Here is a 25975-nt window from a genome sequence, read left to right as displayed (position 1 = left end):
CGCTATCGATTGGAGCTAATTTTTCATTCAAACAGTCAAATGGCGCTCCTTCCCTTCCGAGCCCTGCTGTGTGCCCAAACAGTGGTTTACCCCCACATATGAGGTACCAGTGTACTCAGGAGAAATTGCCCAATAAATTTTAAGATCCATTTTATCCTGTTGCTCATGTGGAAATGAACAAATTGAGGCTAAAAGAAATTTTTTGTGAGAAAAAAAAAGTACTTTTTCATTTTTACGGATCAAATTGTGAAGCACCTGGGGGTTCAAAGTGCTCACTATGCATCTAGATAAGTTCCTTGGGGGGTCTAGTTTCCAAAATGGGGTCACTTGTGGGGGAGCTCCAATGTTTAGGCACACAGCGGCTCTCCAAACGCGACATGGTGTCCGCTAAAGATTGGAGCCAATTTTTCATTGAAAAAGTCAAATGGCGCTCCTTCCCTTCCGAGCCCTGCCGTGCGCCCAAACAGTGGTTTCCCCCCACATATGGGGTATCGGCGTACTCAGGACAAATTGTACAATAACTTTTGGGGTCCAGTTTCTCTTTTTACCCTTGGGAAAATAAAAAAATTGTTGCTAAAAGATCATTTTTGTTACTAAAAAGTTAAATGTTCATTTTTTCCTTCCATGTTGCTTCTGCTGCCGTGAAGCACCTGAAGGGTTAATAAGCTTCTTGAATGTAGTTTTGAGCATCTTGAGGGGTGCAGTTTTTAGAATGGTGTCACTTTTGGGTATTTTCAGCCATATAGACCCCTCAAACTGACTTCAAATGTGAGGTGGTCCCTAAAAAAATGGTTTTGTAAATTTCGTTGTAAAAATGAGAAATCGCTGGTCAAATTTTAACCGTTATAACTTCCTAGCAAAAAAAAATTTTGGTTCCAAAATTGTGCTGATGTAAAGTAGACATGTGGGTAATGTTATTTATTAACTATTTTGTGTCACATAACTCTCTCGTTTAACAGAATAAAAATTCAAAATTTGAAAATTGCGAAATTTTCACAATTTTAGCCAAATTTCCATTTTTTTCAAAAATAAACTAAAAAATTATCGACCTAAATTTACCACGAACGTGAAGCCGAATATGTCACGAAAAAACTATCTCAGAACCGCTAGGATCCGTTGAAGCGTTCCTGAGTTATTACCTCATAAAGGGACACTTGTCAGAATTGCAAAAAACGGCCAGGTCATTAAGGTCAAAATAGGCTGGGTCATGAAGGGGTAAATAAAGGATAAAGGATTCTCCCCCAATCGAATAGATACTCTTCTAAATAGTAGAAAATCAGTTACAACCAAGATCTATGCTAAAACCTGGAGCCGATTTCTAGCCATTATGACCTTAAAGCCAAAGAAGGGATACCTATAGGGCAGATTCTCGAATTCTTGCAGAAAGGCCTTGAATTAGGTCTGGCTACTAGTACCCTGAAAGTACAGGTTTCGGCCCTTGGTGCATTATTTAATTATGACATTGCAAGAAATTACTGGATATCGTGATTTATTAAAGCGGCTGGCAGATGTAGGCCCATACACAGGGTTTTGTGTGTCCCATGGGACTTGAACTTAGTCCTTACAGCTATGATGCAGCCTCCATTTGAACCTATGTTATCTGCCTCAATTAAAATCCTATCCCTCAAGGTAGCTTTTTTTAGTGGCTATCACATCGGCTCGTAGAATAATTCAGGCACTCTCTAGAATTTCCCCTTACACACAGATTCTGGACAACAGGGTAGTACTTAGGCCAGACCTGGCCTACTTGCCCAAGGTTGCCTCAGACTTCCACAGGACACAAGAGATAGTTCTCCTTTCCTTCCTCCCTAATCCCACCAACCAAAAGGAGGAATAACTACATACTTTAGATGTTAGAAGATGTCTTTTAGAATACCTTTCTGTCACTAATCCTTGGAAAAAAGACAATGCTTTATTCATATCTTTCCAGGGTGCTAGGAAGGGTTTTAGGATTTCAAAATGTACATTAGCAAGATGGATTAGGGAGGCTATCTCTCTAGCTTACACAGCAGGTGGTGGTCTGGCTCCACAGAACTTAAAGGCGCATTCTACCTGTGCCATGGCAACCTCTTGGGCAGAGAGATCTGGAGTTTCCATCGACCAGATATGTAAGACCAGATATGTAAGGCGGCTACGTGGTCATCCCCTTGCACCTTTTTTCACCATTATAGGCTAGACATGGGTCTAGCTCACCTTCGGGTTAAGGGTGCTGCAAGCTGTAGTCCCTCCCTAAGCTATTTTTACATCTCTGTAATTCTCTCGTGGTGCTGTCATGGGAGTCCGAATAAAGCATTAAGTTACTTACCAGTAACAGCATTTTTCAGAGGCCCATGACAGCACCCTTAGTTCCCTCTCTTGAAGTATGGGTGCGCTCTTCTTCCGCTATAAGTTTCACATAGCGTGAATTGTTAAAGTAATATATTTCTCTATCGCCTCATTGGGGGACACAGGAACCATGGGTGTATGCTGCTGCCACTAGGAGGCTGACACTATGCAGATAAAAAAGTTAGCTCCTCCTCTGCAGTGTACACCCCACCGACAGGAAGTAGTATATTCAGTTTAGCTTAGTGTCAGTAGGAGGTGGACACGGGTCTTTCATTAGACCCATATCTACCCCAGTGTGCGTCGTTCCTTTTCAGGTACCACGGAGGGATACAGGGTGAACAGTCACTCCTGTACTCCCACAGAGACTATGAGTACGGCGTGTACTGCCACCCCGTATCCTCATACGTCTAGTCGGCAGGACCCCAGCCCCTAACACAGAAGCGTGTTCAGGTGATCCGGATCTGGTCCTGCCTCCGTCCCCCTACCCACTCGCCCACCAGAGCCTGTCGGTCTGAGGAGACGGGACGTCCCATATCGCAGGATCCATGCTGGATGGGGAGGTACTTTTCTTTCTCCCCAGGTTCTGGCGAAGTCAGGAAGAAGATGAGAAGATAAGAAAAAAAATCCTTTATTTCTTTCATACCTGCGGCCCCCTTAAGCCATCCATTCTGTAATTTTTACAGAGGTTTTTAGCTTCGGGAGCTTTCCCTGCCTTTTCTGATGGTGGTGGGGTACCGGGTATCCCACCGCAGCGTTTTGAGGCCTCCGCGCACCCCCTCCATGCTCCGGCGGTCACTTGCTGCAAATCTAGGTCCCGGCTTCTCTCGGGCCTAGTTACAGCGCTGGCTACGCTCCCCATCCTCTCAACATCCGGGCGGGCTTTTCTCCCACCCGACTCTGTACCCATTCCTGTGCAGGGCGGCTAGCTCTGCCCACTACTTCCAGCCGCCCCAATCGGCCTGGGATCGCCGCCATCTAGCTGTGGAGCGTTCTCCTCTTGACCCGGTGGCTTATGCTGCCCCCCCTTCCAACCTCTGAGAGCGGGTCCTTTCCCACCAGCGTGCGCCTTCACTGGCCGGGTTCCCCGCCTCCATCTTCCTACTGGTGCCCTGGACCTGTGCCCTGATGCCTGTCGCAGCTACAGCCTGGGAGCAGACTACAGGACACTACACCTGCTGTGAGTAGCGCTGCTTAGCCGTCTGGCACTCCTCTCTGCATCTCTACCGTTGCCCTAACATTCTGGCATTCTTTAGTAGGTCTTCTTACCATGCCTAACCTGAAAGGGGAGCGTTCTCGTCCTCCTGCTCCTTCTTCCTCCTCTACTCCTGTCAGACACTTTGTGTGCTCTCTGGGAAATGGCAGGCTCCCTTTAGGTTAGTCCTCTTCCCTCTGTCAGGGCTGCAGCATCTCCACTGTTCCCATCGCCCAGGAGTCCCTTCCTACCCCGGGTGAGCCCGAGACCCCTATCCCTGGGCGGTTTTCCTTTCTGTCGCAGTCTGTGGCGGACCTCACCAGGGTGTTGCAGACCCTGTTGTCTGTGCTTGACAGATTGTCCCTTCCAGCTCCCGCAGTTGCCAGTGGGTCACAGGATTCTCTGTCCAACCCCTTTTCAACACAGGCCGCAAGAAATCCAGACAGGAGCGCCATTCTAAGTCCTTTTTCCCGCTCCATCTCGCCCTCCGGTTTGGCACGGTGAGATCCCTCTTCCAGATCCTCCTCTCCTGAGTCAGGCGAGGCATCCTCGGTCGCGTTTTTCAGAGGATGATTCAGTCTTGGATTCAGTACAGGCCTCTAACAGGACAGATATGGTACAGAGTCTTCTTGTTGCGGTCACCAGACCTTAGGCATCACGGATACCTATACAGAACCCGCAGATTAGGTGGTTTTGTTTAGACGGTCAAAACCAACTTCCAAGGTCTTTGCCCCACTCAGTGAATATGTGGAGGTACCCTACTAGACTTTCAGAGAGGGAAGCGTCTCGGCATCCTATATCCCTTCTCCCCTGAGCTCACCGCTAACTGGACTGCTTCCCTGGCAGTGGACCCGCCAGTCTCCAGACTGCACATCCACACGGTCCTCCCGCTTTCTAATGCAGCATCCCCCAAGGATTTCAATAATAGATGTATAGAATCGCTGGCAAAGTCAGCCTTTGAAGTGGCTGCTCCTGCATTGTACCCGGCCTCAGCCTCTACCTTTGTCTCAAGGGCCATAGCTACAGGGGCCAAACCGCTTCGTAAGGACATCCTGGCCGGAACACCTCTGGGGGAAATAGCCGACCTTGCGGACCAGATTTCCTATGCAGGGAAATATTTTGATATCTGCCTCCCTAGATGCCGTGTATTGTGCAACTCAGGCGTCCAGCAATATGGTGGCCATCCGGCAGAATATTTGACTCAAGGAATGGCAGTCGGACTTGTCGTCAAAGTCCCTTTCCAGCCTCCCCTTCCAGGGGGCCAGTCTGTTTGGATCCATGCTGGATCAAATGATTAAGGATGCCACGGAGGGGCACGAGTTATCTCCTTCTTCAGCCCAGCCCTCGCCAGCCTCCCCTGAAAAGGCAGTTCCGCTCTGTTTGTTCCTTTTGTGCCCGTTTCGCGGCGACGGAAGATTCTGCTGGCCAGCACAGACCGCAGACTTGCCAGGTTTAAAAAAAAAAAAAAAAAGAAAAAAAAGGGGCTTCCTCCAAGTCCATTCCTTCCGGGCGTTCCCGTAACTGCAAATCTTCCTTGGCATGACTCGTGTCAAGAGCCCAGCGTTTCTCCCAGGTTGGGCGGGCGTCTTCTGTTTTTCAGGGACATTTGGGCTTGCCTCGGCGGAGAACGCCTAGGTCAAGGAGGTGGTATCCTCAGGATACAAGTTAGGGGTCGCTTCGTGGCCCTGGGATCGCTTCTCCAAATACCGCCCTCCAAAAGTGGAAACTCTTCACAGGTTTCTATTCAAACCTGTTTGTAGTGCCGTAGAAGGGCGGTGTGGTTCGGCCCATCCAAGATCTGAAGTCAGTGAACAGAAGGGTCCGCCTGCGGCATTTCAGGATGAAGTCCCTCCGTTCAGTAATCGCTTCCATGGAACCGCAGGAATTCCTGTACTCCATAGATATCAAGACGCCTATCTCCATGTTTCTGATTTTCGCAGCCCTCCAGAGGTTCCTGCGTTTCATGGTGCAGAAGAATCATTTCCAGTTTGTCACCCTGCCGTTCGGTCTCGCATTCGGTTCCCAGGGTCTTCACAAAGATCATGGCGACATTGATGGCCATTTTGAGGTTCAGGGGCCTAGTGCTCATTCCGTACCTCGAAAACATTCTCATCAAGACTCTGTTCTTTTCTCAGTCCCAGGAGAGTCTGACCATCGTCCTCGACTCCCTGTCCCATTTCGGGTGCCTGGTCAACAGAACAAAGTCTTGCCTTTTCCGGATTCAGCGCCTTGTCTTCTTAGGCATGCTGTTCGTCACCTGTCAGTTGAGGGTTTTTTCTTCCCGAGGAGAGGCGAGCAATTCTCCAGGACGGAGTTTGCTCTCTGCAAGGCCCTCGTCTGCCTTCCTTCCGTTCAGCAATGAAGGTTCTGGGACGAATAATAGCAGCGTCGGAAGCGATCCCTTTTGCGCAATTCCATTTGAGACCACTTCAGCAGGCCATCCTGTTATTCAGTGGGACAGGTCTGTGCTGTCTCTGGATCGTCCGATTCGGCTCTCCGTAGTCAAACGGTCTCTCAGCTGGTACCTGTCATCCCCTCTTTTTTTTTCTTCAGGGCCAGTCCTTCCTACCTGCCCATTGGCAGGTGGTGTGGACGGACATAAGCTTCCTGCCTGGGGTGCGGTTTTCGCCATCCGTCAGTGTATAGGGCGTTGGTCGGAGCAAGAGTCCTCTCTGCCGATCAACATCCTTGAGATAAGGGCCATCCTTCTGTTCCTCCCTCACTGGGAAATACTTCTCTGAGGTCTGTCAGTCCAAACGTCCATTGCCACGGCGGTGGCATACGTCAATCACCAGGGAGGGACTCCGAGTCTCTTGGCAATGGCGGAGGTATCCAAGATCCCCCTCTAAGCAGAGGCGACCTTTCCGGCAATATCCGCAGTGCATTTTCCCGGCGTGGACAACTGGGCCGCTGTTTCTCTCAGCCGCGAGGGCCTCGTGGCAGGAGAGCGGTCCCTGCTTCAGTAGGTCTATTCAAATTTGCCTTTGATGGGGAACTCCGGACGTGGATCTCATAGCGTTCCAACTGATTAGGAAGGTTCCACAGTTCATTTCCAGATCCTTTGATCCTCTCGTGGTGGACGCCGATGCTTCGGCCATTCCTGAGTCGCAATTTGTACTCCCCTATCTGTTTCCTCTCCTTCTTCCCAATCTGTTGAAGAAGATCAATACGGAGGGGGTGCCCATCACTCTGATCGCACCGGATTGACCCAGAAGGCTCTGGTTCACAGAGATCGTCAATCTCCTTGCGGACACCTCCTGGAGGCTCCCAAACAGGCCATATCTTCTGTGCAAAGGACCGTTCTGCCACCAGAGTTCTCGGTCGCTCAATTTAACAGCGTTGCTGTTGAAACCACGGTTTCTGAGAGCGTCTGGTTTCTCTGATCGGGTGACATGCACCATGATCCAGGCTAGGGAGTCGTTGTTTTCCAGGGTCTATTTTTGGACCTGGAAAGCCTATTTTGACTGGTGTGAGTACCATTACGTTTCGCCACTGATGCTGTCTCTTCCATGTTGGCTTTCTCCAGGTGGGACTTGATGCTCGCCTTGCCCTTAGTTCTCTAAAGGGCTCAGATATCAGTCCTTTCCATTCTCTTTCAGAAGTCTTTAACCTCCCGTTCTCAGGTCAGAACTTTCCTTCAAGGTAGTGACGCATGCGGCTTCCCCATTCCGGACTCCCGTGGATCCCTGGGACCTCAGTCTCGTTCCAGAGGCTCAGTGGGGTTTCTCCCTTTGAACCTCTCCACCAGGTCTCACTGTCTGTTCCGTCCTGGAAGGTGGCGTTTTTTGGTGGCCATCACTTCCATTAGGTGCGTCTTGGAGGTGGTGGCTCTTTCCTGTCGCCCCCATTTCTTGGTTTTTCAACAGGATAAGGTGGTTTTGTGGCCTCCGCCGCCTTTTCTTCCCAGGGTGGTGACCTCCTTTCACTTCAATGAGGAGATCGTCCATCCCTCCTTTTGTCCTGCTCCTACTCATTCTCTGGAGCGTTTGCTGATCAGGCTAGACCTGGTCAGGGCGGTGAGGATCTATTTGTATAGGACCGCCTCCTTTAGGAAGACAGACCGTTTGTCATTCCAGATGGTGCTCGAAGAGGCCTACTGGCCTCCAAGGCTACGATTGCCCACTGGATCGGAACCACTATTCTGGAGGCTTACCGGGTTAACAGAGGCTCACTCTACCCGGGAATTGGGCACTTCCTGAGCAGCGGTACACCATGCTTTGCAAAGCGGCAACCTGGTCTTCCACACATTTGCCAAATTTTATAAGGTCCATACCTACGCTTCGGCAGATGCCAGTCTAGGCAGAAGGATCTTGCAGGCGGCAGTGGTGAGTTCTCCATCCTGAATGGAGTTTTCTGCTGTTCCCTCCCCAGGGACTGCTTTGGGACGTCCCATGGTTCCTGTGTCCCCCAATGAGGCGATAGAGACAACAAGATTTTTTGGTTGCTTACCGTATAATCTGTTTCTCGGAGCCTTTATTGGGGGACACAGCACCCTCCCAAGTTGAACAGCTCTGTTATGTTATATTGCTTCTCCTACTGCTTTGTCACTAACTGAATATCCTACTTCCTGTCGGTGGGGTCAGAGGAGGAGCTAACTTTTTTATCTGCATAGTGTCAGCCTCCTAGTGGCAGCAGCATACACCCATGGTTCCTGTGTCCCCCAATGAAGTCTCCAAGAAACAGATTTTACGGTAAGCAACCAAAAAATCCTTTTTTTTTTTGTACCATTAACCATAGAGGTCCTCTCAAGCTCTGGAATCCAACTGATGCGTGGGAGAGGTGCCGCCTTTTGTATCTGTAGGTTTCCTGTTCCTGAAGGGCGGATCCCCTCTCTCGTGGCGCTGTCATGGGCCTCCGAAAAATGGCGTTACCGGTACGTAACTTAATGCTTTTAGGGGCGCCGACCTCCCCGCACCAGCAACAGAAGGGAGCACGGCGTGTCGCCTCCATGTACCCCCTTCTGAGCCAGGCCACAGCTGGACAACCAGGATACACAGAAGCCCCTCCCCCCCCCCAATGGTGTCAGTGCTGCTCCCACTGCACCACCACTGATGGAACAGGGCTGCAGGGAGCTGGACAGTCCCTCTCCTCCTCCCTCTCAAAGGGATGGTGGATTGAGGGTTCCTGCACTGTACTATTGCAGCCCTGACCTGCGAACAGAGTAGCAGCTCTGTCCATCGCTTCTTCCAGGGGGAGATCTGGAACCCTCAGATCATCTGGCGGTGAGTTTTTCATCGGGCGGGTCCTGACCGTGTCGCGGGCCCAGCGGTCATTTCCGGCCGGGCACCACTAATTTAGTCCCTGGCTTCAGACCTTGCTGGGCCGCAAGCCGATAATCCCACCCCCTTCCACGCATCACTCCGGATGTTCCGCCCACCTGCCTGGCGCTTCTCGCACGCTACGAGAAGCGCCTTTCCTGTTCTCGATGGCCATATTTTGCGACCCAGCAGGCACAGTACGGCAAGCTTCCTCTACCCTTGAGGCCCGGCATTTCACGCTTGGGGACAGAACTCTCGGGGGCACAGGTCCTGGGTAAGTGCTCTGCCACACTTCCCTCAGGCTTCCCTCCCATTTTTTCCTCAAGTGCTTGCTGTTTTTCAGCTGCACAATTAGCTTCCTGCAGTATTTTGGGGTTAACGGATACAGCATGTCTCTACCTAAAACCTCTAAAAAGACTGCTAAAACACAGTGTTTTTCGCTTTATGCACCTCCTGTCAGGCTGCGTTACCAAGTGGGCTTACTACTCCGCTGTTAGGCTTGCGATCCCAAATGCGCTCAGGAACCCGCAACCGCGACCGAACCTACGGTGACCAGTCCCCCTGAGTGGGCCTTGTCACTTTTGCAATCTATGGCTTCTTTGACTAAGGTCATCGAGTCCCTCCAGGTTCCTTCCAGGACCACAACCGCTAATCCGTCTGTCTCAGAGAATTCCCCTACATCAGGGGAACCATCGTCCTCGCTTAAGGCACAGACAAGCATCGAGAAAGCGGCTACATAGCTCGCCCCCCAGGCCCTCTGGAGCTTCAGCGTCTGTTAGCACTGTTTCTCGCTCTCCCTCTCCAGGAGTGGACAGTGAACATGACTTTGAATCTGAGTGGGATGGGCCCCTTGACCTAGAGTCCCCAGGTTATCGGGCTACTGTGGATAGTCTCATTGAGGCTGTCATCCAGTCACCGCAGGTCGACGAAGAGCCTATGTTGTCACACTCGGATACTGGAGTGTCTTTTAAAAGGTCTAAACGTCCTCATAGGGTGTTTGCCGATCACCCTGAGTTTTAGGACATTGTCTGGGTGCTCCCTATGTCACTGGACTAACGCTTTGCAGGTCAGAGATTGTTGGAGACCAGATATCCTTTCTCCCCTGACCTCCGCAAACATTGGACGGAATCTCCTCCAGTGTATCCTCCTGTATCGCCTTTATCATCCAAGGCTCTGCTGTCCCTACCAGATAGATCTTCCATTAAAGATCCCACAGATCGTCTGACAGCCTCGTTCTTTCGATTTTTTTTGAAGCGTCTGGCTCAGCACTTTTTCCCTCCTTTGCAGCGACCTGGGTAGCTAAAGCAGTGGCTTACTGGGCAGATTACCTGCATAAGGCCATACAGAAGAGTGATCTTCCTTCTGAGGAAGGGGAGTTGGCCAATCAAATTTCTTTGGCTGGTGATTATTTAGTAAATGCTTCCCTGGATGTGGCTAATTGCTCTGCGCTTACAGCTTCCAACGCTGTAGCTATTAGGTCACTATGCCTGAGGAACTGGCGAGCAGACTCTGCACCTAAAAAGTCCTTAACATCTCTTCCTTTTCTCAGTGGTTGTTTATTCGGAGAAAAACTGGACCAACTGATTTCAGACGCTACAGGCGGGAAGAGGGAATTCCTCCCCCAGCAAAGAGTTAGGTGTCAGCTGCAGAGAAGTATTCAGTCCTTTCACAGCAATTACGGGTGGTACTCGACGGCTAGTTCCCCTGGTTCTGGGCACCCCGCTAAGAGGGACAAGAGTCCCCAGTCCTCACCCAAACTCAACCACTCGTGGACGGGCCGCCCCAGGCAGTCCAGGGCTGGGGGATCCAGACCCTTCAGATCCTCGACTAAATTATTCGCAACCTTGCCCAGACGACACCATCAGAGTAGGCGGCCGCCTACTCCTCTTTCGCCATGTCTGGCTCGCAGTTGTTCACGACGAGTGGGTCAGAGATCTGGTAGTCCTTCGGGTACAAAATAGAATTTTCTTCCCCTCATCCATCCCGATTTTCTTCTTCCCATCCACCCGAGGCGGGCTCGGGCTTTTTACCAAGCCATCGAGTCTCTCCACCGAGACGGGGTCATTACTTCGGTTCCAGAGAATGAAAAGGTTCCAAGGGTTCTATTCAAGCCTGTTCACGGTACCAAAGAAGGATGGTTCAGCCAGACCCATCCTGGACTTAAAGCTTCTAACAAATTCGTCAGAGTTTGACATTTCAGGATGGAATCCCTCTGTTCTGTCATCTCCTCGATGGAACGAGGGGAGTTTCTAGTCTCCATCAACATTCGGGATGCCTATCTTCACATCCCAATTTTTCCTCCTCACCAAAGATTTCTTCGCTTTGCAGTTCGTGGAGAACATTTTCAGTTCACAGCCTTGTTTTTCAGCCTCGCGACCGCCCCCAGGGTATTCACAAAGGTCATGGCGGCTGCCATGGCCATTCTACACTCTCCGGGCTTAGCCGATCTACCTTATCTAGACGACCTACTGATCAAAGGGCCATCTTTCCAAGCCTGCGAGGAGTGCGTCCGCGTTTCCTTGGATACTCTTTCTCGGCTTGGCTGTTTTAATCAACCTGAACAAGTCCTCTCCCATACCGGCTCAGCAGATTACCTTCCTGGGCATGATCTTGGACACTTCCCTAGGATTGGTGATTCTCCCTCAGGACAAGGTCCTAGCCCTTTAACACGGAGTCCGGTCGCTCTGTCATTCATCTCCTTATTCCATCTGTTTCGGCATGAGGATTCTTGGGAAGATTGTAGCCGCAATGGAAGCAATCCCGTTCGCCCAACTCCATGATCGGCCTCTGCAGCACGCACTCTTGGATACATGGGACAAGAGTCCTTCTTCCCTCGATCGTCCATGTTGACTGACCCCTCGAGTCAAGCAGGCACTCCAGTGGTGGACTCTCCGGTCCTCCCTCCTTCAAGGGGAAGTCCTTTCTCCCGTTCCATTGGCTGGTGGTCACGACCGACGCTAGTCTTCTCGGCTGGTGAGCTGTTTTTTTGTCATCACACTGCCCAGGGCTATTGGTCCCCGCAAGAATCTCATCTTCCCATCAATGTCCTGGAGATCCGGGTGATTTGGCTGTCCCTGCGTCGGTTCCATCGTCTCCTAGCCGGCCGCCCCATCCGTATCCATTCGGACAATGCCACAGCTGTGGCCTACCATCAGTCATCAAGGAGGCACTCCCAGCAAAGCCGCAATGTGCAAGGTGGAACACATCCTTTGTTGGGCTGAAAGGAACCACTTGGTCATATCGGTCATTCACTTTCCAGGAATGGAAAATTGGGCTGCGGATTTCCTCAGCCGTCAGTGTCTGGCCTTGGGAGAGTTATCTCTCCATCAGGAAATTTTCCAGCAGATGTGCATTCGCTGGTGGACTCCAGACATAGACCTGATGGCTTCTTAGTTCAATGCCAAGGTACCAGAGTTTGTGGCCCGAGCCCAGGACCCGAGTGCCATCGGGGTGGACACGCTGGTCCTCCCCTGGAGTCGCTTTCATCTTCCATATCTGTTTCCCCCCTTACCCTTGATTCCGAAGGTCATCAGGAAGATCAAGGCAGAGGGGGTACCGGTGATTCTCATTGCCCCGGACTGGCCACGCTGAGCGTGGTACGCAGAACTCGTTCAATTGATCGCAGACGTTCCTTGGCGACTCCCAGATCGGCCGGATCTGCTTTCTCAGGGTCCGATTTACCATCAGAACTCGGGGGCCCTGTGTTTGATGGCTTGGCCGTTGAATCCTGGGTTCTGACTCAAGCGAGTTTTTCCCAAAAAGTAGTTTCCACCATGATCAGTGCTCAAAAGTCGGTGTCGGTGCGTATCTATCATCGGATCTTCAACTGGTGCACAAGCAGAGGTAGTCATCCGCTCAATTTCAACATTCCCACCATTTTGGAATTTTTTCAGTCCGGTCTGGACTTGGGTCTAGTGCCGAGTTCCTTCAAAGGGCAGGTCTTGGCCTTGTCCGTCCTGTTCCAGCATAAGATCACTTCCAAACCCCAGGTGAAAACGTTCTTCCAGGAAGTCTCCCATGTGGTATCCCCCTATAAAGCGCCTCTAGACGTCTGGGACCTTAATTTGGTTCTGAGTGTTCTACAAGAGTCTCCCTTCGAGCCGTTGTAGGACATCTCCCTATCTCTCCTTTCATGGAAGGTTGCCTTCCTTGTAGCGATTACTTTGATCAGAAGAGTCTCGGAGTTAGCTGCCCTTTCCTGTCACACTCCCTTTCTGGTTTTTCACCGTGACAAGGTGGTCCTCAGACCATCTCCGTCCTTCCTTCCTAAGGTGGTGTCTTCTTTTAAGGATATAATTAGGATATCGTGCTTCCCTCGTTTTGTCCTGCTTCGGTTCACTGAGTGGAAAAGGCTCTTCATTCCTTAGATCTTGTGAGGACTCTTAGGAAGTACGTATCTAGGACTGCACCTTTTCACCAGATGGATGCCCTGTTCGTGCTCCCGGCGGGACACCAGAAGGGATTGGCCGCTTGTAAGTCAACAATAGCCAGATGGATTAAGTTGACTATTCAAGAAGCTTACCACGTTAATTTTTGTTAATCTCCTACTGCTTGGTCACTGAACTGGTTCTATCAGGAGCCAGTGGGTGGTGTATACTGCAGAGGTGGAGCTAACCCTTTTTGTATTTACTTAGTGGCAGCAGCATACACCCATGGTCTTGTGTCCCCCAATGAGTGGCTTGGAGAAAAGGATTTTACGATGAGTACACAAAAATCCCTATTTTCGAGCTGATGTTATAAAGTATTCTAATTTACTGAGATAATGACCTTTTGGGTTTTCATTGGCTGCAATCCATAATCATCAACATTAACAGAAATAAACACTTGAAATGGGTCACTCTGTTTGTAATGACTCTATATAATGAGTTGCATTTTATGTATTGGAGAACTGAAATAAATTAACTTTTTGATGCTATTCTAATTTTGTGAGGAGCATCTGTGTGTGTTTTGTGTATGTATGAGAAAGTGAGGGTGCGTCTTATAATGTGGATATACCTTACTGGCCGTGGTGGAGCAGGGTCCCAGGGTTGCTGCAGGAGGAGGGAAGAGTGGTGCCGTGAGCTCTCATCTCCCGAGATCTTGGTGCCGAGGTCTGCATCTGCACATGCACCGCCCCTGGCAGCCATTTTCCCAGAGTCCACCGCATAGTAAGCGTGCGGGGGCTCTGGGCTTTCACTAAATGTTGGCAGAGCTCCCGCACCACCGAACACCGGCAGCTGCGCACATCCGAACATCCCTTCATCCCAGCCTGCAGCAACGCTCCACTCTTCCCTAATCCAGCAGCGACCCTGCTTCTCGGCAGCCACCACCCCCCGGTAAACAATAAGATGCATGGGTTATAAGAAGCACCACCATTTTATTTAAAAAAAACTTAATTTTTCCCATTTTTCTCCTCAAAATTTGGGGCGCGTCTTATAATCCGCAAAATACGGTACATATACAAATAGATATATAGGGAGCCATGTATCTCTCTTTATCTAAAGAGACTTTCTCTTACATATACATATATATTAGATTTATTTATATTGATATGCACCCCCGAAAATCTGGTAATTTTAAGAGATCATCGTGAGAAACTTAAACGACTTAAGTCTTATCTTTGCTAAGGTGACACATGTTCGGTTCCACTTCATTGAAATGAATATACAAACACCTCAGTGATACGTTGGTGTCCCTTGTGTAATAATTTCTGAATAGCAATGTCTTTAAAATACTTTTTTTTTCTTTTTTCTTTTTTTTCATTGAGTAGCATTTACTTTGCCCAACTATTCTGGCAATGCTTTTGGTTTTCCTTCTATCTTCATTTATTTTAATTTATTGATTTGCCTTCTTCTGTCATAGGTACAGCTTATATGTCTTATGTTTTTTCATTTTTAAGATGAATTTCCAGAAGCCCATCGCAACAATGCTACCATTTTACAGGATCACAAGGGCAGATTCTATGAAGACTTCTACAAGTATGTAAATCCATATTATTTTTATTTTACCATTTAATAGATTTTGTATAGGAGAAGGGGGTCTGGGAGCTTCAAGGGGATCCACATGCAACACCAAATGGGTAGAGCCAAATCAGAAGGCAGGTGGGTGCTCGCAAGGCTAGTGAGCACAGCCAAACAGGAAAAATGTACGCGTTTCAGGTGCAGGCAGCACCGTTAGTCACAGGATATACAATTAAAATCACAGCCAGAATAAATATCAATGAACAACCAATCACAGATGACAAATAATTAATTACATATGCACAAGGTGTGGATGCAAACACAGCAGCAAGAAAAAAAAACATATCAATAAATATAAAATAGATCGTTTCTTGAGTTCATGCCCATCGGATCTATTTTATATTTATTGATTTTTTTTTTTCCAGTGTTTTTTTTTCTTCTTCTGTGTTTGCATCCACACCTTGTGCATATGTAATTATTTTTTTGTTATCTGTGATTGGTTGTTCATTGATATTTATTCTGGCTGTGTTTATAATTGTATATCCTATGACTAAGGGTGCTGCATGCACCCGAAACGCGTAAGGCTTTTCATGTTTTTAATATGGCTTGCTATGCCTGAATAAAGTTTTTTTTTCATTAGTGTTGTGCCGCTGTCTTAATTTTTCTAGATTTTCTATAGTTTCAGCAGTTAGAAATAACCCTGTCTGCCTTTTTCTCAGGGTGGTGGTACAGAATGAAAGGCGAGAGGAATGGACTTCACTACTAGTTACTGTGAAGAAGCTTTTCATCCAGTATCCAGTGCTGGTTCGACTGGAAAATGCAGGTAGCCGATTGTATAGACACAATGATATCTAAAAGTTTTATTAGATTATCAAACAATACTGTGGAATTTTACTGATTTTTGTGTCTTCAGAATCCTTTCCTCCAGGATACAACTCCACATCTGACCAGGGAAACTATCTAGAAGCTATTAATCTGTCCTTTAATGGTAATTCTAAGTACCTATAAAACTATGGTGTGCTTTATTTTGGTTTATTTCCTATATTTTTATTTGTTCTTTTTTATTTCCCAGTGTTTGATAAGCATTATATAAACCGAAACTTTGACAGGACAGGACAAATGTCAGTAGTCATCACTCCGGGGGTTGGTGTATTCCAGGTGGACCGTTCTCTTATGATCTTAACTAAACAGCGTATGATTGATAATGGTAAGGAAAAAATACAGTGATTGGTAGGGAAGCATGCATCTGGTTGTAGTGTAAGCTGCATTTGAACATTTTTCCAAGCTAAAATGGAGTATAGAATAAAGGAATAGAAATATGGTAAGTTAGCTTTTTTTTTTTTTTTTTAATTTACAATAGTCTGCCAATTTCATGACAGAAAGACACCTGTTCCCTTTAGTTAGGCTAAGTCCTCACTGGCCTTTTTTTGCTGCTTTTTTATGCTAATTTTCAGCTGCGTTTTACAATACCAGCTATGTCTGTTATTTCAGAAATCTCATGCACACAGCTTGTTGTTTTTTTTTGCCATCAGTATTTCTCTATCGCTTTATTGGGGGACACAGAAAACCATGGGTGTATGCTGCTGGGAGGCTGACACTACGCACAAAAAAGGTTCGCTCCTCTGCAGTGTACACCCCACCGACTGGCACTAGGATAATCAGTTTAACTTAGTGTCAGCAAGAGGTGGACATGGGTCTTTCACTAGACCCATATCTACCTCGGTTGTTGTCGTTTTCCAGTATCGTCTCTTCTATTTCAGATGGATCTTCTTCTTTACCTCTGGAGGGATACAGTGTGAACAGTCACACTGTACTCCCACGTAGAAACGGAGTATGGCATGTACTGCCACTCCGTATCCTCATACATCTAGTCGTCAGGATCCCAACCCCTAAAACTTGAAGAGTGTTTAGGTGATCCGAACATTGGCCTTGGCTCCTGTCTCCTACCCACTCGCCCACCAGAGCCTGTCGGTTTCATGAGGCATGGACATCCCACATTCCCAAGAGGCCTGGACAGCCACTGAAGGTCTCACGTCAGGATGGAGAGGAACATCCCCCTTCTCTCTCCATCAGGTTCCGGTCCAGAGTTGTCGGGGGAGAAGATTCGGGCAAAGAAGAAGATAAAGAAGAAGATAAAGAAGAAGAAAAACAAAGGATGAAGATAATGAAGAGATGGAGGAACATGATAGATGATGATGGATGAGTTTTTGCTTCCCCCATCCTCTAACTTTTATTCAGGGTTTGTAGTTAGAGAGGAGTTCCTTTTAGTTGTAGAACGTGCCCTGCTTTTGCCACCACCAGGGTGTCAGTCAATTGTGGCATGGGCTAAACAACTCCATCAGGGCATTCTCTCTGGAGCCAGACCGGGGGAATTGGAAGGCCTCTCGGACCAGATTTCTCAGGCAGGCAAGTACATGTTATCCACCTCCCTGGATGCTGCTTCATGTGCTTCTCAGGTGTCCAGTAATGTAGTTGCCATCCAACGGAGTATTTGGCTTAAGGCGTGTCAAGCGGACTTATCTTCTAAAAAGTCCCTTACCAACTTGCTTTTCCAGGGTTTCTGTCTTTTTGGCTCCAAGGTGGACCAAATTATTAAGGAGGTCACCGGAGGGACAAGCTCTCTCCTTCCTCAGTCCAGACCTAGCCGGCCTCCTCTAAGTTTCAGCCCTTTTGCCGTTTCTTTTCAATGAAGGTTTTCTCCCACCAAGAGAGGCCACAGACTCGCCAGGATAGGAAAAGGGCCTTTTAGACCCCCCCCGGCATCCCAGTGACGCGCTGAGTAGATCCACCTGGTCTAGACCTGGCAGATCCTTCTCTGCATGACTCATCTCCAGATTCCAGGGAATCTCCCAGGCTGGGCAGATGCCTCTCTGGTTTTTCAGACAAATAAATAAGGCAGCACACTGCGACGCTAAAACAAGCAAACCTGAAAATTGAACTGCATTACTGCACTAGAAATATGAAAAAATAAGAGCGTTTAGCGCATATATTGGCCAATTCATGTGTACCTGGTAGCCACATTAAGGCATCTCTCGTATACCAGGTCCTAAACTTTCCTTTCCTCGCTGAGAATAAAAGTCTTCATCTGAATGGGAACCTGTGAATCCTCTTCTTAGACTAAATTTCTCTCTCTCTGTGGAGGGGTAATGGACCTGCTGCGATTAAAACACCTGTGGCTAAGAGGTGGTGGAGGAGTGCTCAGTCAGAAGGCTAATGAATACAAATTTCAAAAAACTGACCGTCACATCCAAACATAGACTAAGGGTACTGTCACACTAAACGATTTACCAACGATCACGACCAGCGATACGACCTGGCCGTGATCGTTGGTAAGTGGTTGTGTGGTCGCTGGGGAGCTGTCACACAGTCAGCTGTCCAGCGACCAACGATGCCGAAGTCCCCGGGTAACCAGGGTAAACATCGGGTTACTAAGCGCAGGGCCGCGCTCAGTAACCCGATGTTTACCGTGGTTACCAGCGTAAAAGTAAAAAAAAACAAACAGTACATACTTACATTCCGGTGTCTGTCCCCCGGCGCTGTGCTTCTCTGCACTGTGTCTGCCAGCCGGAAAGCACAGCGGTGACGTCACCGCTGTGCTCGCTTTCCGGACGGCCGGCGCTCACAGTGCAGAGAAGCAGAACGCCGGGGGACAGACACCGGAATGTAAGTATGTACTGTTTGGTTTTTTTTACTTTTACGCTGGTAACCACGGTTAACATCGGGTTACTAAGCGCGGCCCTGCACTTAGTAACCCGATGTTTACCCTGGTTACAAGCGAACGCATCGCTGGATCGCTGTCACGCACACCGATCCAGCGATGACAGCGGGAGATCCAGCGACGAAAGAAAGTTCCAAACGATCTGCTACGACGTACGATTCTCAGCAGGATCCCTGATCGCTGCTGCGTGTCAGACACAGCGATATCGTATGGATATCGCTGGAACGTCACGGATCGTACCATCGTAGCGACAAAAGTGCCACTGTGTGACAGTACCCTTAGTGTGAACAGGTGCTTAACCTAGAGTCACCAACTCGTATACAGTCAAATAAATAAGGCAGCACCTCGGCGCTAAAACATGCAAACATGAAACAAGAAATTGAACTGCATTACTGCACTAGAAATATGAAAAAATGAGAGCATTTAGCGCATAAATTGGCCAATTCATGTGTACCTGATAGCCACAGGTACACATGAATTAGCCAATTTATGCGCTAAACGCTCCTCCTGTGCAGTGTACACCCCACCAACTGGCATTATGCACTTCAGTTTAGCTTAGTGTCCGTAGGAGGTGGACATGGGTCTTTCATTAGACCCTTATCTACCTCAATGGGCGTCGTTTTCTTTCAGGTTTTCCGGAGGGATACAGGGTGAACAGTCACACCTGTAATCCCACAATACGGACTATGAGTACGGCGTGTACTGCCACCCTGTATCCTCATAGATCCGACAGCAGGACCAAGATCCTAGCACACAAGCGTGCTTAGAAGTCCGGTCCTAGCTCTGTCCCCCACCCACTCACCCACCAGAGCCTGTCGGTTGGAGGAGACTAGGACGTCCATCACCAGCTCCATGGGCGTCTGACACCTTTCTTCCAGGCTGTCCACCCACACGGTCCTTCCACTGTCCGGTGGAGCATCTCTGAAGGATTCTAACGATAGTCATAGAATCCTTTGCGAAGTCAGCTTTTGAAGCGGCCGCAGCTACTCTATGCCCGGCTTTTGCTTCCACTTGGGTTTCAAAATCCATATCCGAATGGGCCAAACAACTGCGTCGGGGCATCCTGGACGGGGCTCCACCCAGACAGCTGGTGGAGCTTGCCAACCAGATTTCTCACGCGGGTGAATACCTGGTCTCCGCCTCCCTGGATGCCGCGTCTTGTGCGGCTCAGGCGTCCAGCAATGCTGTTGCCATCCGCCGGACCGTTTGGTTCAAGGCCTGGCAGGCGGACTTTTCTTCTAAAAAGTCCCTTACCAGCCTGCCTTTTCAAGGTTCACGTCTCTTTAGTTCTAAGCTGGACCAAATCATTGGACGCCATCGGGGGCACTAGTTCTCTTCTTCCCCAGTCTAAACCTCGTCGCCCTCCTCCTAGTTGGCAAGTTCGGTCCTTTCTGCCTTTTCGTCGCTTTGCGGCGTCAAACTACTTTTCCCAGCAGCAACAGAGGCCACAGGCACGCCAAGAGAAGAAGACTGTATCCTTTAGACCCACTCCTTCCTGGCGCTCTCACTACTCCCAGCGTATATCCTCCAGGTCTAGGACTGGAAAATCCATCTCGGCATGACTCACAGCAAGACCCCAGCCTACTTCCCAGGCTGGGAGACCGTCTCCTCTTCTTCAGGGACATCTGGATCTCCTCAGTAGAGGACGCATGGGTCAGGGAAGTTGTATCCTCGGGATACAAAATAGAGTTCATTTCACGGCCCTGGGATCGTTTCTTCGAATCCCGAACTCCAAGAGACCCCTCTCCAGTTCCGGGTTTCTTCGCAGCCATTGCTTCTCTCCTCAAAGCCGGGGTAATCGTTCCCATCCCAGAAAAAGAACGGTTCACAGGTTTCTATTCCAATCTTTTTGTGGTACCAAAAAAAGACGGCAAGGTTCGTCCCATTCTGGATCTCAAATTGCTGAACAAGAGAGTTTGTCTATGACACTTCAGGATGGAATCCCTTCGTTCAGTAATTGCTTCCATGGAGGCTCAAGAATTTCTGTGTTCCATAGATATTCAGGACGCCTACCTCCATGTCCCGATATTCCCGGGACATTACCGATTCCTGCGCTTTGCGGTGCTCCAGGACCATTTTCAGTTCGTCGTCCTTCCGTTCGGTCTCGCAACCGCTCCCAGAGTTTTCACGAAGATCATGGTGGCGCTGATAGCCATCTTGAGGGTCGGGACTGGTACTTTTTCCGTACCTCGACTACATCCTCATCAAGGCTCCATCCTTTTCTCAGGCTCACGAGAGCCTCTCCATCGTCCTCGACACTCTAGCCCGTTTCGGGTGGCTTGTCAACAAGAAGAAATCCTGTCTTGTTCTTTCCCAGTGCCACGTCTTCATGGGCATGCTCTTCGACACTCGTCAGACCAAGGTCTTCCTTCCCGAAGACAAGAGATCCATCCTTTGTCGGGACGTACGCTTGCTCCAGGGTCCTCGGCTTCCCTCTTTCCGATCGACCATGAAGGTCCTGGGGAGGATGGTAGCAACATTGAAAGAGATTCCCTTTGCCCAATTTCACTCACGATCTCTTCAGCAGGCCATCCTGTCACAGTGGGACTGGGACAGGTCTGTCTTGTCCCTGGATCGTCCGATCTGACTCTCTCCCCGGGTCATACGGTCCCTCAATTGGTGGCTGATGTCACCTCTTATCTCCCAGGGCAGGTCCTTCCTTCCAGTTCACTGGCAGGTGGTGACTACGGACGCCAGCCTGCTCGGCTGGGGCGCGGTGTTTCGCCACCTGACTGTTCAGGGTCGTTGGTTGGCGCAGGAGTCTTCTCTGCCGATCAACGTCTTCGAGATTCGGGCCATCTTTCTCTCCCTTCGTCACTGGAAAAGGATTCTCAGGGGTCTACCTATCTGAATCCAGACGGACAATGCCACTGCGGTGGCATATGTCAACCATCAGGGGGGAACTCGGAGCGCCTTGGCCGAGGTATACAAGATCCTCCTCTGAGCAGAGGCAACGCTTCCGTGATATCCGCGGTGCATATCCCCGGCTTGGACAATTGGGCCGCCTACTTCCTCAGCCACGAGGACCTCGCGGCAGGGGAATGGTCCTTGCATCAGAAGGTCTTCCATCAGATTTGTGTTCAATGGGGGACTCCGGACGTGGACCTCACGGCGTCCCGAATGAGCAGGAAGGTCCCACGATTCGTCTCCAGGTCCCGCGATCCACTCGCAGTGGGCGTCGATGCCCTGGCCATTCCTTGGCTGCTTTCCGGAAGACGGATTCTCTTTTCGTCATTCCTGATGGCACACGTAGAGGCCTGCTGGCTTTCAAGGCGACTATGGCTCGCTGGATCAGAACGGCAATTTTGGAGGCTTACCAGGTCAAGAACAGAGTGCCCCCTCCTGGGATAAAGGCTCACTCTACCCGGGCAGTCGGCGCTTCCTGGGCGGTACACCACAGGGCTTCCGCCCTACAGCTTTGCAAAGAGGCAACCTGGTCTTCCATCCACACGTTCGCCAAATTTTACAAGGTCCATACCTATGCTTCGGCTGACGCCAGCCTAGGCAGAAGGATCTTGCAGGCGGCAGTGGTGAGTCCTCTGACCTGATGGAAGTCTGTTTTTCCCACCCCAGGGACTGCTTTGGGACGTCCCATGGTTCCTGTGTCCCCCAATGAGAGGCGATAGAGAAAACAGGATTTTCGGTTGATTACCGTAAAATCTGTTTCTCGGAGTCTCCATTGGGGGACACAGCTCCCTCCCATGTTATTCTCTTTCTGTTGTTCTATGACTGTTCTCACGTTTACAGTTCTCACGTTTGTGGTTATGTTTCAACCTTATTGTTTTTCTCCTACTGCTTTCTCACTAACTGAAGTGCATAATACCAGTCGGTGGGGTGTACACTGCAGAGGAGGAGCTAACTTTTTTTGTGCATAGGGTCAACCTCCTATTGGCAGCAGCATACACCCCATGGTTCCTGTGTCCCCCAATGGAGGCTCCGAGAAACAGATTTTACGGTAAGCAACCAAAAATCCTGTTTTTTTTTTCACATAGACTTGTATTACCGACATACGTTCCATAAGTCATGAACTGGATGCGTCGGTATTTGGCGGGCCGTCGTATCGAAAAAACGTTCAAGGGAACGTTTTTTCGTATGCTGTGACCTGCATTTTTTACTGCGCATGCCCGGGCCGGAACTCCACCCCCCTCCTCCCTGGGACTTTACAATGGGCAGCGGACGCGTTGAAACACTGCGTCCGCTGATCCACGTCATTCACAAACTTCCGTTGGTACGTTGCGCCGATGCTTGGCGACGGCCGAGTACCGACGGAAATGTGAAAGAAGCCTAACCACATCCCTCCTATCCTATGTCAATCGCTCTCCCTTTTATTCTGGTGTTCCTCCAGGCGGGATTTGACACTGGCCTTGCTCTTAGGTCACTAAAAGGCCAGGTGTCAGCGCTCTCTATTCTTTTTCAGAAAAATGTATCCTCTCATTCTCAGGTCAGAACTTTTCTCCAGGAGGTAGCGTATGCTGTGCCCCCGTACCGAACACCCGTGGACACCTGGGATCTCAATCTAGTCCTGAGGCTCTTAGGGGTTCTCCCTTTGAACCACTCCGAGGGGTCTCACTGTCTGTTCTGTCTTGGAAGGTGGTGTTTCCTGTAGCAATCACCTCCATTAGGCACTTCTCAGAATTGGCAGCTCATTCCTATTGCTCCCATTTTTTGGTTCTCCACCAGGACAAGGTGGTTTTGCGGCTTCTACCTTCTTTCCTTCCCAAGGTGATGTCCGCATTTCACTTAAATGAGGATATTGTCTTCCCTTACTTTTGCCCGGCTCCGACTCATCCTCTGGAGTGTTCTCTGAACAGGATAGACCTGGTTAGGGCAGTGCGGTTCTATCTGGCTAGGACTGCCCCCTTTAGGAAGACAGACTGTTTCTTATGCCTGAGAGTGAGCGTAGAGGCCATCCGGCCTCCAAGAGTACGATTGCTCGCTGAATCTGAATGGCAATCTGGGAGGCATACTGGGTCAAGAACAGAGCTCCTGCCCCTGGGATTAAGGCACACTCTACCCAGGCAGTGGGCACCTCCTGGGCATCCGCCCTGCAACTCTGCAAAGCGCAACCTGATCATCCATCCACACGTTCGCCAAATTTTACAGGGTCCATACCTACGCTTCGGCGGACGGCAGCCTAGGTAGAAGGATCTTGCAGTCGGCAGTGGTGACCTGAATGGAGTTTCTGCTGTTCCTTTCCCAGGGACTGCTTTGGGACGTCCCATGGTTTCCTGTGTCACCCAATGAAGCGATAGAGAAAACAGGATTTTTGGTTACTCAACGTAAAATCTGTTTCTTGGAGCCTTCATTAAGGGACACAGCACCCTGCCATGTTTAGCAGTTTCTGATTACTGTGTTATATTGTTACACTTTGAGTTGTGGGGTTTCTTTGTCTTTGATATGTTGCTTCTCCTACTGCTTTCTCACTAACTGATTGACCTAGTGCCCGTTGATGCGGTGTACACTGCGGAGGAGGAGCTATCTTTTTTTGTACTTAGTGTCAGCCTCCTAGTGGCAGCAGCATACACCCATGGTTTCTTGTGTCCCCCAATGAAGGCTCAGAGAAACAGACTTTACAGTGAGTAACCAAAAATCCTGTTTTTGTGCTTTGCTTGTTTTTTTGGACACAGTGCATGTCACTTCTTTCAGAGTTTTTTCATCGTTTTTCACCCATTGAATGGAAAAAAATGCATGAAAAAACGCACCAAAACCACAGCAAAACCTGCATTTTTGCCTCGCCTTCTTTCCTGCCAAGCACTCAAATGTTGCTGCAGAATGAAAACGCAGCAAAAACTCCCAGTGTGAACTTATCCTTAGAAACAAATATTGCTAATAAATGAATAAATGAAACATTGTGATGGTGAAAAAATTGAGGCACTTGAAGAAGAAATTTTAAAATAATTTGGTAAAAGAATCAAATAAGAAAGAGGTGGGTGGGTCATTGTTAAATTGCAAGAAGGGGTGAGTATTGCTAAATGTGAAGTAGTAGGTAAAAGGCTTAGAAATACGTTAGCCAATGGAAATGTTCATACAAGTTGAGATTCACTTAGATAATCCACACACTCTAAACCTTTTGTAAATATAGATTTAGATTTTTTTTTGTACCTTAATGCTGTCTTATTTCTGACAAAGTTGTGACTTTCAGGAATAGCAGACTGTCAGAAAATAAACTAAATGAGCATCAATGTAACATAGGGTCACGCATAGTATTTCTATTGTAGTTACATATATCATTCATCTCAAATTGTATATTTTCCTAGGGATTGGCGTCGACCTGGTGTGTATGGGAGAACAGCCCCTGCATGCTGTGCCACTCTTCAAGGTAATTTTCTGGAATAATTGTTATTCTGGTCTAGAAAATGGCTTTCTGTTTATCTGAATGTATAATTTGTTCTTTGTTTTACAGTTGCACAATAAGAGTAATTCCGGTGATTCTCGCCCTGTGGATGATTATAACATCCCACACTGGATCAATCACAGGTAAAGGTTATGTTCTTTCAGATTGGAATATCATCTGGCACTGGGACATTTTCTGACCTTATTTTCCCTCCGTATAAGTTTCTATACATCACAGAGTCAACCCATGAATAACAGCTTTACCCCACGCATCAAACTGGCCGCTCGTAAGGTAATAGGAAAGAACTGTATATACCACTATATGAATAGATATATATATAATTTGTTGTGACCTATACAATGTATATGCTTTCCAGTTACTAATGTTTGGTTGTGATTTCTGTTCTGTATTTCTTATAAAACGCTTGTTTTTCATCCTTATACTTAGATGGCCAGTGAGAAGGGGAGAATTGGAAGAGAGTCTTGTAAGTTTTCCATAAAGGATTTATTTGCTTTCCCCTTGCACATTTTCTTTACAAATAGCTTAACATTGCTTTAAAAATTATAGATTTCTACATTTTCTGTTTGTGAGTTTAACTTCTGTCAATATGTTACAGGCCTTGTGTAAAATGAAAAATTTTATAGTATATTGAATTTTTGGCAAAGCATGAAATAGAAAATAGGATATACTTTATTAAAGATTGAAACCCAAACTAATCAAAAATAGAATGAGTTAGGAAAATGACAAAATATTTATGATGAAAGCTACTTTTCACATCTTCTAAAAAAAATTTTTTACATCTGCTAGTGGATAATTATGTCTTTGTAGTATGGGGGAAACCAGAGTACTCTGGAGTAAACCCACAGAAACACAGGGAGAACATGCAAACTCCTTGCAGATCTTTTCTTTAGCCTGTTTTCTCTGTCCTCCCTGAGATTGTATATAACTTCCCATCTCTTGACCCTTGAGATCTGAGTGCATGTGCTGTATAAAGGACTTACGGACACTTTTGCAGCAGCAAAATTATAGAACAATTTTAATAAATTCATTTTTGAATTTAGTAAGCAAATAAACAAATCTGTTCAAAGATATACATAACATTTTTTCCCTTCCTGACATATTCCGTATACTCCAGAAGTAGAGCCAACACCATCAGCTGCAGGTTTCAGCTTTCTCCTAGAGCTAACATCCTGCTGTGATTAGTGCTAA

At 48.3% G+C, this 25975-nt stretch overlaps 1 protein-coding gene and 1 long non-coding RNA gene across 12 annotated transcripts in view; one reads left to right on the top strand and one right to left on the bottom strand.

Annotated features, from left to right (window-relative positions):
* The window catches only part of DEPDC5 (DEP domain containing 5, GATOR1 subcomplex subunit), a 171723-nt gene that overhangs the window by 49536 nt on the left and 96212 nt on the right, over window positions 1–25975 (top strand). For all 11 annotated transcript variants that reach the window (XR_013223698.1, XM_077294210.1, XM_077294177.1 and 8 more), the window contains exons 12-19: window positions 14654–14732; window positions 15434–15537; window positions 15628–15702; window positions 15787–15921; window positions 24690–24751; window positions 24836–24909; window positions 24988–25057; window positions 25214–25250. Coding sequence is in view for 10 of the 11 variants with exons in the window: in XM_077294210.1 (XP_077150325.1) it covers window positions 14654–14732; window positions 15434–15537; window positions 15628–15702; window positions 15787–15921; window positions 24690–24751; window positions 24836–24909; window positions 24988–25057; window positions 25214–25250 (636 nt within the window). In the remaining variant the exon portion in view is untranslated. The remainder of the gene's footprint in view (window positions 1–14653; window positions 14733–15433; window positions 15538–15627; window positions 15703–15786; window positions 15922–24689; window positions 24752–24835; window positions 24910–24987; window positions 25058–25213; window positions 25251–25975) is intronic.
* Window positions 1–25975, bottom strand: part of LOC143815282 (uncharacterized) — a 71050-nt gene that overhangs the window by 9592 nt on the left and 35483 nt on the right. The gene's annotated exons all lie outside the window — the stretch shown is intronic.

The sequence above is a fragment of the Ranitomeya variabilis genome, chromosome 1 (genome assembly GCF_051348905.1).
Source record: "Ranitomeya variabilis isolate aRanVar5 chromosome 1, aRanVar5.hap1, whole genome shotgun sequence".
NCBI classification, from domain to species: domain Eukaryota; kingdom Metazoa; phylum Chordata; class Amphibia; order Anura; family Dendrobatidae; genus Ranitomeya; species Ranitomeya variabilis.
This window is presented reverse-complemented; position numbering and strand designations above follow the sequence as displayed.